Source organism: Oncorhynchus tshawytscha, linkage group LG28, assembly GCF_018296145.1.
Source record: "Oncorhynchus tshawytscha isolate Ot180627B linkage group LG28, Otsh_v2.0, whole genome shotgun sequence".
Lineage (NCBI taxonomy): Eukaryota > Metazoa > Chordata > Actinopteri > Salmoniformes > Salmonidae > Oncorhynchus > Oncorhynchus tshawytscha.
The window spans coordinates 24,497,424-24,510,283 of record NC_056456.1 but is presented as its reverse complement, the minus strand read 5'-3'; the positions used below and the strand labels follow the sequence as shown (position 1 = coordinate 24,510,283).

At 42.3% G+C, this 12,860-nt stretch overlaps 1 protein-coding gene across 8 annotated transcripts in view; it reads right to left on the bottom strand.

The window, feature by feature from the left end:
* Nucleotides 1–12,860, bottom strand: part of LOC112226961 (ras GTPase-activating protein nGAP) — a 94,056-nt gene that overhangs the window by 44,239 nt on the left and 36,957 nt on the right. For all 8 annotated transcript variants that reach the window (XM_024391673.2, XM_024391674.2, XM_024391677.2 and 5 more), the window contains 2 exons: nt 1,796–1,923; nt 1,244–1,367 (listed from right to left, as the gene is read on the bottom strand). In XM_024391673.2, the coding sequence (XP_024247441.1) occupies nt 1,244–1,367; nt 1,796–1,923 (252 nt within the window). The remainder of the gene's footprint in view (nt 1–1,243; nt 1,368–1,795; nt 1,924–12,860) is intronic.

The following is a 12,860-nucleotide window of genomic DNA, read 5'->3' as shown; positions in this document are numbered from 1 at the left end:
CTCCCACTTAAAAAGATGAGAGAGGCCTGTAATTTTCATCATAGGTACACTTCAACTATGACAGACAAAATGAGGATTTTTTTTCTTCTCCAGAAAATCACATTGTAGATCAGCTGTCCATCCTGTCTCCCTGTAGCGCTGTCTTAGGCATCTCACAGTACGGACATTTCAATTTATTGCCCTGGGCACATCTGCAGTCCTCATGCATCCTTGCAGCATGCCAAGGCACATTCAAGCAAGTGAGCAGGGACCCTGGGCATCTTTCTTTTGGTGTTTTTCAGAGTCAGTAGAAAAGCCTCTTTAGGGTCCTAAGATTTGATAACTGTGACCTTAATTGCCTACCGTCTTGTAAGCTGTTGGTGTCTTAACTAGAGGTCGGCCGATTAATCGGAAGGCCGATTTCAAGTTTTCATAACAATCGGACACCAATTTGGCAAATTTTTTTTTTTTTACACCTTTATTTAATCTTTATTTAACTAGGCAAGTCAGTTAAGAACACATTCTTATTTTCAATGACGGCCTAGGAACAGTGGGTTTACTGCCTGTTCAGGGGCAGAACAACAGATTTTTACCTTTTTTTTTATCTTCAGCTCGGGGGATTCAATCTTGCAACCTTACAGTTAACTAGTCCAACGCTCTAACCACCTGATTACATTGCACTCCACGAGAAGCCTGCCTGTTACGCGAATGCAGTAAGAAGCCAAGGTAAGTTGCTAGCTAGCATTAAACTTATCTTATAAAAAACAATCAATCAATCATAATCACTAGTTAACTACACATGGTTGATGATATTACTAGTTTATCTAGCGTGTCCTGTGTTGCATATAATCGATGCGGTGCGTATTCGGGAAAAAGGACTGTCGTTGCTCCAATGTGTACCTAACCATAAACATCAATGCCATCAACATCAACTTAAACGTTAGCTTTCTTAAATGGGACATATTGCACTTTTACTTTCTTCTCTCACCCTTTGTTTTTGCATTATTTAAACCAAATTGAACATGTTTCATTATTTATTTGAGGCTAAATTGAAGTACTATATTAAGTTAAAATAAGTGTTCATTCAGTATTGTTGTAATTGTCATTATTACAAATAAATAAATAATACATAAAAAATAAAAAAACGAGAATAAGGTGCCATGTGGGAGACAGCCAATGTTCCCTGTCCCATTAGTCAGTGCATTGTGTAACAGATTGGTAACTGCAGAGGCTCCTCTCCTTTCTAGTCTGTGGTGTTTCTTACCTAGCATGGAGGCGCCCTCTGCCTGGAACTCAGGGAACTGTCCCTCTGAAGGGACACTGACTGTCCTACGTAGGCTCCTGCCCTTCGATGACTCTGTAGGACCATCAACCACCTCACCTGGCATCTGAGAATCACACAGAGGGGGAGACAGGAGGCACTGTTAGTAGGGTCCGTGCTTTCCGGGATCCTTGGGACATCCCTACCCCATTGAAGTTGAAATTTAAAATAGCTAAGGGTTAGGGTTTTGGGTAGGGGCATCCCAATGATTCCAAATAGCACTCACCCTATTAAATAGGGCATCATCAGCAAATAATGTTTTCTATAGTATGTACACTGAAACCGTAATAGTTTTCACAGTAGCTTAGGAACATTATCAGCCAGGGAAATATAGGACATTTAGGTCTGATCTTTAATTAATATTTTTTTCTGCACACACAGAAGCCGGGATTGATTTTTAGAGATGCAAGGTGGAGCACCCTACAATGCAAACCTTCCTTTGTCCCTCAAAGTGTGTGTGTGCGTAGGGGTAGTATTAGGAGGAACTTCACTCACCTCTTCCTCCTTGTTGAGCAGGATGAGCTGGCTATCAGTCAGGATACAGTACTTCCTCTCCCACATACTGGTCTCGGAGTAGGGTGACTGGCCGCAGGAAAAGCGGTGTGTGGGTGGTCCCTTCACATCTGCACAGAGGGGACAAGAGAGACACTTCAGAAGAACGAAGCAGGACAGACGATCCCACGGTAAATTAGGAAAATCTGTTAAACAAGGAACAGGTTATATTGAACATTTCTCTTAACTCTTGAAACTTTATACACCACCTTTTGTATGCAATGATAGGAAGCCATAGGGAAGTGAACTGCTTTTTGCTTATGCCTCATTATGACTGATAAAAGTCAGCTGCCTAAACCAAACATAGATCCTCACGAGACACAGCTGTATTGTTGATCCCACTGACACAGAGAGGAATCAGTTTTAGGTAGGAAAATGAATTAACATCAACTCTGTTGAGCCCAGAGAAAATAAGGTGAAGTCAACACAGCTCGTCTGTAGAGGGCAGAGTTGTCCTCTGCTAAGCACCAAACAATGGATTTTCACTCCACTGCATGTTATTGAAAATATCTTCAATTATATCAGATTTGGTTTGTAAATATTGAATTAGAATAAAAGGGGGAGAAAATATGATTAAAAACAACTACGCCTACATTATCCAGACATGCAAAACTGGGGAAGGTGAATCCCTTACCTTGTCATAAAACAAAGCCTACTGTAACTAATTACAAAACAAATATTGCTTTTAAAAAACAAACGCCAGTGATGTATGTGGCATTTAATTCACTTGCCCAATAAATAATCATCATACTTGAAACCAAGCATGATAGCCTACCTAATCTAGCAAAAATAATTATATAAAAGCATGTAACAATACAAAGTGCACTGCCTTGTGTCCATTAAACTGCCTCACTGCTCCTCCAGGATGTCTGGTGCAGGATGTGACCTTTTCCTACTGGTGAGATGCTTCCGACCCAAATGGCACATTATTCCCTATATAGTGCACTACTTTTAACTAGGGCCCATGGTGAACTATATAGGGAATATGGGGGGGCATTGGTACAGAGTAGTTAGGAAGAAAGCAGATCACATAGGTGATTAAAAATGGATGTCTGGGTGGTGCATTGGTAGAGTAGTTAGGAAGAAAGCAGATCGCATAGGTCATACACACATGTCACTGAGTATTAGTGGAAAGTGCTATAGGAGCCCTTCAGGCTTAATCAATCTCCATGGACTAACACGGTTGAGTCCAAAGGAGGCACTATTCCCAGAGGTTTATTTACTATGCCGAAAGCAAGTCAGTCAATGATCGGGGTCCCAAATGGCACCCTATGCTGTTTCACAATCAATGTATTCATTGTTTATGTACAACATATGGGTAGCTGAGCTCCAGTAAGAAACTGTGTGCCAGTTGGCTAATTGACTGGGGAGTGAGTGAGTGAACAGCTCAGCTCCTTCTGAATCCCTCCAATTTCCCATACAAAGATTACAGGCGGCGGGAACAAAATAATCCGGTGCAATTTATTACTCATCATTTCCGACACTGAAATACAGGGACTTAAAGTTCTTTTGAAAAAGAGACTCAACTAAGCTGGAGTGTCATCACTGGAGCGTCTGTCATTAATCGTCAATGCTGAGAAGAATATCACTTTTTCCCATCCCGTGATAGCACTGTACTGTGGAATGGTAGACTACACAGAGATGGAGGTGCAGAGTTAACAGATATATTTCTGGATGCATGTGAAATAACATACCACAAAGCTTCACTGCCTAAACACCCAAGAGAACGGAACCTTCTCACACCTGCGACTGTTCAAAATGTAGCTAGCTACTATGTGAAATTGCCACATTTCTCAGGGGAATTCAAGGCCACAAAATGGACTCTCCGAAGTAGGTGTAAAAATTGAATTGGAGTTTGTCTGTGTTTCTGAGAAATCCCAACGACCACGTCCACAGAAACCCATACGTCTATCACTAACTAATTACCAACAGTGTCTATTGATGAGGAACAGGAACGATGTGTATACCTCCATCTGAACAGATGACTTCAAATCTGTGCAGAAAAAAAACTAAGGAAGATGAGACCATTTAGGCTAGTCAGAAGGCTGCTTTTACAAGTTCATCTGGTCTCAGGGAGGGTACGCCACTGGCTATTCCCCTTACATAACTCCATGCTCAGCTGCAGAAGCTCGTTTGTCTGGTTGGTTTAAGAACATTTGCTATCTAACCGTCATCATCCCATTCTCAGGACTGAGGTCTTTGAAAAGAGGCAGGGCAGATCCTTCAGAGACAACTCAAACGTGTCTAATTTGATGAGCTTTCATTTGCACTCATATAGCTGTAGAATACCCAAGAAATATGCATGAATTAAGCAATGTCAATGTGAACAACACCAGTCAAACTGTAAACTAGCAAAGACAGATTTCAATTAAATGAAAAGGACCGGTTTCGCAGACAAATACAGATTAGGCACTAAACCTAGTTCTGGACTAAAAAGCTAATTCAATGAAGAATCTCCACAGCATGCTTTTTAGTCCAGGACTAGTCTAATCTGTGTGCAGGAACAAGGCCAGAAGGCTTTAAAGCATTTGGGGTTTTATGAGGTGATTCGGACCTTGCACTTTTGTCGGGTGCAACAAAGCAGTTTATTCAATGACAGGACATGAAACACTATGTCCCCCTCACTTAACATTCCCCCTGGAAACAAACAGACAGAGGGCTTAAGGTCCTATATCTGTCTCGGACACTTTGACAGCTACAGTTGTTAGAGCACTGAAAAGCATTAAAGGTCAAAGCCCCTGATTGTGTGTGTGTGTGGGGGTGGGGGTGGGGGGGTGGGTGGACACACCAGCCACAGTAGGCGGCTCCAAGGCTTGAGGCGCTCTGTGCAAAATAATATGAGCCATGGTGAGCATGCCTCAGTCTGTGTGAATCACATTTCGCATAATGCAGCACTCCGCTACCACACAAAGCTGGGATTGCTGCTTGGGCTGTGAGCAGGAGAAAAGAGACATGAGGATAATGAATCAGAACAGCTCCACAGCTCACAGGGAGGGAATCCTTTAGGTTATTGAGTAATGAGGCTGTCACTGTGTGGGTGTCCTGGAGTTGAGTCCCCACACGGTCGTATGCTTGTTTTGTGGCATATGGGTCTAAAAACAATTAGCAGTGAAGTCTTGCCAGCTGGAAGCTAAAGAACTTTGCCAGTTTGTGACCCGGCAGGGGTCAAAGCAAAGCACACAAATAGCAGCTACAGTGAGAGAAACGACGTGCCCGTGTGTCTACTATTACAGGTGTGAAAGACAGAAAGAGAACGAAATGTGTGACTGGAACTAAGGCAACTGGCACTTCTGGCATCTATGAATACTCTGGTCAGGCATCAGCCAGGCAGAGATGTCCAGTAGGAGGCCCTGACCAGGCCCGTTCCACATGGCCAGGGAAAAATCCAACCCTCCAGAAGCCTGTCTGGAATGTCTGGGAGTCAGGGTGAGGTTCTGCCACCTGTCCTGGATGGGGTTTCAGGGGCATGCTTTGGTTGCTAATCACTGCCAATATAGAATAGGTCCTTCTCCTAAAACACACACACTCACACGCGCGCACACACACACACACACATGCGCACACACGCCTATTGTAATGCAGTCATCATTACAAATATATGTATATAGGATCTTCAACTTCTACTTCCAGGCTCCAAACTAGAGAATTCACTTATTTTATTCCCCAAGAGAAAAGCTCAAGGGTAAATATGGTTCCTCAAAGAAAATAAAGTCCTTTCGGTTTTGATCTTAGCAGAAGTAGACTATTAGCCTATTGAATTTGCTTACTGTTGTTATTCAAAAAACGGTGAAGTAGCAGCTGTTTGGCAATCTTAAATACGGTGGTGATGTGAATATTCTGCCTAATTACCACAGTGCTTACGCGGTGTTCTTTTCTTTCTGAGGGGGGAAACTTGACATTTACCACTTGTTCAAAGATGTCAATAAAACAACGTCCTTTATTTCAAGGATGAATCACCACTCTGAATAGCATAACAATTATAACATGGGACACAAAGCTACATTTTAGACTGCAACTTTGGGTAATAGCGTCATCAATTTCCTTTACTTAATTCCCCCTGTGTTTGCCAGTTGCGTCCACACCCAGAGCCTCTGCTGCATAGTACAACAGAGGATGTTTTGTGTCCGGCAACAAGTCTTTACCTCAAGCCCTACACACACATAGAACAACCTATACCTGTTCGTAAGCACTAGCCAGGTCACCATGGTAACCTGTAAATACAAGCAGCTCCTCCAATGACAATAGCCTGACATCCTTTATCCAGAAGCCCTGGCCAACAGGTGGGGAGGGAAAGAACTGAGGTAAAAGACAAACCAGACACAGACAGAGAGGGGTGTGATACTGAAACTGTCCTACTGAACTGTACACTGTCTGTCACTATTGAAAAAAAGCTCACCACATCAACATTGGGATATAACAATTAGGCTTTGGCGATATACCGTATACAGGGTTATTTCAAAATACAGACCGTATGATTTTCAATACCATTTAAAAATATATATATTATAATTATGCGTTGGTGCGTGCTACGCCATTGCTTATAAGTTAAGTATAGCTATAGGAAATTTAAGATGTGTCATGAATTATATCCAGCTCGGGGCTCCAGATATGCATTTGGCTTGGTAACTTGTTAGCGAAGTGACTAGATGTCAAGATCAAGCTTCTTGGTTACAACAGATACATTCAATCCCCTCCTGGATCAAGATCCCTGTTGCCTATGTTTTTTTGTGCGCCCCTTGTGCGCACATATGTGGTAATACCGTATACCCCGGTAACGGACAGAAACAGTATGACGGTATGAAAATTGGGATATCTCCCAACCCTAATAACAATAGGTGTATTTTTTTAATATATATTTTTTTACCTTTATTTAACTAGGCAAGTCCGTTAAGAACACATTCTTATTTACAATGATGGCATAGGAATAGTGGGTTAGGGGGCAGAACAACTGCCTTGTTCAGGGGCAGAATGACAGATTTTTAACTTGTCAGCTCGGGGATTCGAACTTGCAACCTTTCGGTTACTGGCCCAAAACTCTAACCACTAGGCTACCTGCAGCCCATTCTCCTCCTTAACTACCTAGGCTGAAACAGAGACCTGTGTGTCTCAGAGGACAACAGCTAACTATTCAACAGCACCGCAAATTAGCAACCTTAATTGGCAGCTGGGGATTTAGGGGCTGAGCCTGACTGTCAAAAGAAGGAAATTACTGCAATTAACTGATTTGGAGCGTGATTGGAGCTCTGTCTTTCTCAAATTGTGTAGCATTCCAGCTGTAAACCATGTGGGACAACAGAGAGGAGGTGACTCAAGGGGTTTTGTTACACTTTCTTAGTATGGAGGGCCATCCGGAATCACAGTAAGGTGTTCTATCTCCCTCATAGCAGCTTCTCCCTGAAGGGGGTAGGAAAACACTATACAAACGAGGGCTCTTAAATGGCACCCTATTCCCACTGGTCAAAAGTAGTGGACTATATAGGGAATAGGGTGGCATTTGGGACACACCCTTTACACTGCTGGTTTTCCCCAAAAAGAATAGGATAAGGCAGCATGGGCCATAAATAGCAATCATGCTTTATCTCTACAGCTCAGGTTACAGCAGACAGCAGCCTGGTTAACACAAGGCGAGAATATCTACTAGCTTCATGCAAATAATTTCCTTTTGGAGGACACAAGTGATTCAAGACTGAGCTTCGTGGCCTTTGTTCTTGCCACAAATCCACCACTCTGTCACAGTCACTCAAAGATAAGTAGAACCCAGTGCTAATCATCTATTACTTTGCAATAGTGCAGTTTTGGGTCACTTAGAAATGTCCTGGTCTTTGAAAGAATAGGCCCCCATTAACATCAACGGAGCTGTAGTGGAGTGGGTAGAGAGTTAAGTTCCTTGGTGTCCACGTCACCAAAGAAATATCATGGTCCAAACATACCAAGACAGTCATGAAGAGGGCACAACAAAACCTTTTCCCCCTGAGGAGACTGAAAAAAAAATTGGCATGGGTCCCCAGATCCTCAAAAGGTTCTACAGCTGCACCATTGAGAGCATCCTGAATGGTTGCATCACCGCCTGGTATGGCAACCGCTCAGCATCTGACCCTAAGGCGCTACAGAGGGTAGTGCGAACGGCCCAGTACATCACTGGGGCCAAGCTTCCTGCTATCCAGGACCTATATAATAGGCGGTGTCAGAGGAAAGCCCATAAAATTGTCAGAGACTCCAGTCACCCAAGTTATAGACTTATAGATTCTCTGCTTCTGCATAGCAAGCAGTACCGGAGCGCCAAGTCTAGGACCAATTGGCTCCTCAACAGCATCTACCCCCAAGCCATTAGACTGCTGAACAATTCATAAAAATCGCCACCGGACAATTTATATTGACCACCCCTCCTTGTACACTGCTGCTACTCGCTGTTTGTTTGTTACTTATGCATAGTCACTTCACCCCCACCTATATGTACAGATTACATCAACTAGCCTGTACCCCTGCACACTGACTTGGTACCAGTAGCCCCTGTATATAGCATCATTATTGTTATTCTTATTGTGTTACTTTTTATTATTTCTTTTTATTTTAGTCTACTTGGCAAATATTTTCTTCTTCTTGAACTGCACTGTTGGTTAACGGCTTGAAAGTAAGCATTTCATGGTTCAGTCTACACTTGTTGTATTCGGCGCATGTGACAAATAAAGTTTGATTTGATCAGAAATACAGTGTAGACAGTCATTTGCAACATTACCAATGTGGGTGGAAACAGCTGATTTTTAATGGAATATCTACATAGGCCCCTAATCAGCAACCATCACTCCTGTGTTCCAACGGCACGTTGTGTTAGCTAACCCAAGTTTATAATTTTAAAAGGTTAATTGATTATTAGAAAATCCATTTTCAATTATGTTAGCACAGCTGAAAACTGTTCTGATTTTAAAGAAGCAATTCTTTAGACTAGTTGAGTATCTGGAGCATCAGCATTTGTGGGTTCGATTACAGGCTCAAAATGGCCAGAAACAAATCATTTTCTTCTGAAACTCGTCAGTCTATTCTCGTTCTGAGAAATGAAAACTATTCCATGCGAGAAATTGCCAAGAAACTGAAGATCTGGTACAGCGCTGTGTACCTCTCCCTTCACAGAACAGCGCAGACTGGCTCTAGCCAGAATAGAAAGAGGGGTGGGAGGCATCGGTGCACAACTGAGCAAGAGGACAAGTACATTAGTGTCTAGTTTGAGAAACAGACGCCTCACAAGTTCTCAACAGGCAGCTTCATTAAATAGTACCCGCAAAACATCAGTTTCAACATCAACAGTGAAGAGGCGACTCCGGGATGCTGGCCTTCTAGGCAGAGTTGCAAAGAAAAAGCCACATCTCAGACTGGCCAATAAAAAGAAAAGATGGGCAAAAGAACAGACACTGGACAGAGTAACTATGCCTATAAGGCCAGCATCCCGGAGTCGCCTCTTCACAGTTGGCGTTGAGACTGGTGTTTTGCAGGTACTATTTAATGAAGCTGCCAGTTGAGGACTTGAGGCATCTGTTTCTCAAATCTGAAGAAATGGGTAAAAGTAAGCATTTCTAGATGTCCAAAAACATCTGTCACACTCAAAATAAATAATTTGTATCCAGTCTGTTTTTCAGTATTTTGTATTATAAATGCTAGTGCAGGGCCACGTGAAACATTTTCTCATTGATGATAGAAAAGGGACATTTGAGAGGTATCGATTCTCGACAGAAGAAAAAACTTGTGTAAACTTGCAAAATGACCTCCGGAGGTCAGGCACAACATTCACCCCACAGTTGTCCGACTGAGCAGGGCAGTGTAGACAGAACTGTCTCGATCTTAACACTCCCAGAGTACAAGTTGTCGTCGCAGAGCAATGTTTTTGAAACAGCTGAAATGTACAGACAATTTCCCGATATCTGAGACTTGTTTTGAGTTTTTACTTGAAATTGCAGTAACAGCCTGTTATATCTTGAAATTGTCGCGGTAGCTGCCAGCTGCACTGAGCTATGTTAAACGTTGGAAGCACATTCCCGCCACCATAATACAAAATAAAAGGTAATATGCCCATCTACAGTTTTAGATATGCAAGTCTAAATTTGGAGATAAGGAAGTCAAACTATACAAGTCAAAATGGTGAGATAATAGATTATACTAATATGAAATGTTTTTTCAGTTGTAACATTGTGGTGTGATTTCAGAGTTGGCACCACAGGTCCCAGAGTGGTGGGGGGAATAGTTTTTCTGGGGCCCAGAGTTCCTCCTGATCTGGTAGGCTAACCTAACCAGGTAAAACTCTGGGTATGAAATAGTAATAAATCTATGGGCTAAGATGGGACAACAGTACTTTGTCCCTCTTTTCAATGTTTTTGTGTCAATAATTAAAAGTGCTGATGCAAATGCCAGCTCGCCACACATTTGCCAGCAGCCCTGCTATGTTGATCTCTGCAAAAGGGATAGATGGAAATCGCCTCACAATGCTACAAATTAAGAAACATAATACTTTCTGAAGGCACTGTAGGTTCACACCCGTTGACTTTTTCCACATTCTGATGTTTTACAGCCTGAATTTAAAAAAATATTAATTGAGATTTGGCCTACACAGAATACCCCATAATGACAAACTGGAATGATGTTTTTAGAAATGTTAACAAATGAATTACCATCGGAAATGTCTTGAGTCAATAAGTATTCCATCCCTTTGTTATGGCAAGCCTAAATAAGTTCAGAAGTAAAAAATGTGCTTAACAATTCACATATATTGTATGGACTCACTCTGTGCAATAATAGTGTTTAACATGATTTTTTAATGACTACCTCATCTCTCCACCCCACACATACAGATAATTGTACGGTTCCTATGTCGAGCATTGAATTTCAAACACAGATGCAACAACAAAGAACAGGGAGGTTTTTTCAATGTCTCGCAATGAAGGGCACCTATTGGTAGACGGGTAAAAAAATAAAAAGTAGACATTGCATATACCTTTGAGCATGGTGAAGTTATTAATTACACACGAAGACATAGGCATTCTTCCTAACTCAGTTGCCAGAGAGGAAAGACACCACTGAGGGATTTCACCATGAGGCCAAGGGTGACTGCAGAAAATGTGGCAAAGCAATTAACACATTGTATCCAGGATAAAAAGTTGTGTGGGGTAAATCCAATACATTACTGAGTACCACTCTTCATATTTTTACAAAAAGTGTTGTCTGCGTCATGATATGGGTATGCTTGTAAATTGTTAAGGACTGGGGAGTTTTTCAGGATAAATAAACAGAATGGAGCAAAGCACAGTCAAAATCCTAGAGGAAAACCTGGTTCAGTCTGTTTTCCACCAGACACTGGGAGATGAATTCATCTTCATAATCAAAAGTGACAGTCAGTATCTGGTGTGGCCACCAGCTGCATTAAATACTGCAGTGCATCTCCTCCTCAAGGACTGCACCAGATTTGCCAGTTCTTGCTGTGAGATGTTACATTTTTGATATTGTTTTATTTGTTCCTGTGGTGAGCTCACTCCAGAACTCAATGACATTGTTAAATATTTTAATTGGCTGCCGTCAGTGATGTTTCTCACATTTGGATGAGCTATTTTCCTGATGCAAAAGGGTCAACCCTACATACTAGGAGTATGGGAAGCGGTGGAGCCTCTGAGGTCAAAGGTGTGATAATGGGTGCATCTCAAACGGAAGCCCATTCCCTACATAGTGCACTACTTTCAACCAGGGCCCATAGGGCTTAAGTCAAAAGTTGTGTACTATATAGGGAAGATGGTCCCATTCGTGAATTAACAAATTTCATTTCATATCACTTTTTTTATTTAAACATTAATTAACTAGGCAAGTCCATTAAGAACACATTCTTATTTGCAATGACGGCCTACCAAAAGGCAAAAAGGCCTCCTGCGGGGACGGGGGATTAAATATAAAAAACAAATATAGGACAAAACCAACATCACAACATGAGAGACAACACAACATAGAGAGACCTAAGACAACATAGCATGGCAGCAACACATGACAACACAGCATGGTTGCAGCACAACATGGTAGCAGCACAAAACACGGTGCAAACATGATTGGGCACAGACAACTGGGCAAGAAGGTAGAGACAACAATACATCACTGACAGTTGTGGCTGCTTCTCGTAAGAGTGTTCATGATTGAGTCTGAATGAAGAGATTGCAATAAAACTGTCCAGTTTGAGTGTTTGTTGCAACTCGTTCCAGTCACAAGCTGCAGCGAACTGAAAAGAGGAGCGACCTCGGGATGTGTGCGCTTTGGGGACCTTTAACAGAATGTGACTGGCAGAACGGGTGTTTGTGGAGGATGTGGAGGATGAGGACTGCAATAGATATCTCAGATAAGGGGGAATGAGGGCTAAGAGGGTTTTAAGCATCAACCAGTGAGGTATTGCGACAGGTATATGGAGATGACCATTGTACAGGTGTATAGAGTGCAGCGATGGCAAATCTGATGGCCGAATGGTAAAGAACATCTAGCCGCTCGAGAGCACCCTTACCTGCCGATCTATACATTTCGTCTCTGTAATCTAGCATGGGTAGGATGGTCATCTGAATCCGGGTTAGTTTGGCAGCTGGGGTGAAAGAGGAGCGAATACTATAGAGGAAACCAAGTCTAGATTTAACTTTAGCCTGCAGCTTTGATATGTGCTGAGAGAAGGAGTGTACTGTCTAGCCATACTCCCAAGCACTTGTATGAGGTGACTACATCAAGCTCTAAACCCTCAGAGGTAGTAATCACACTTCAAGCCTATAAGCTACTAGATAAGCATGTAGGTTATCATTCATTGAAGAGGTGTGCAGACAAACTCAAGCTTATCTCACATAGCTATCAAAGACATTCATATCTGACACACAAATTCTTCCCTTTATTCAGGACATTGTTGCCAGACAGTGGTCCATGGCAAGAGAGGTCTCTCTTTTGATACATACAGCCCCCCCTGCTCAAAGGCCTCACTCGGGCAGATGACCCAAATGAAATGTGAAAA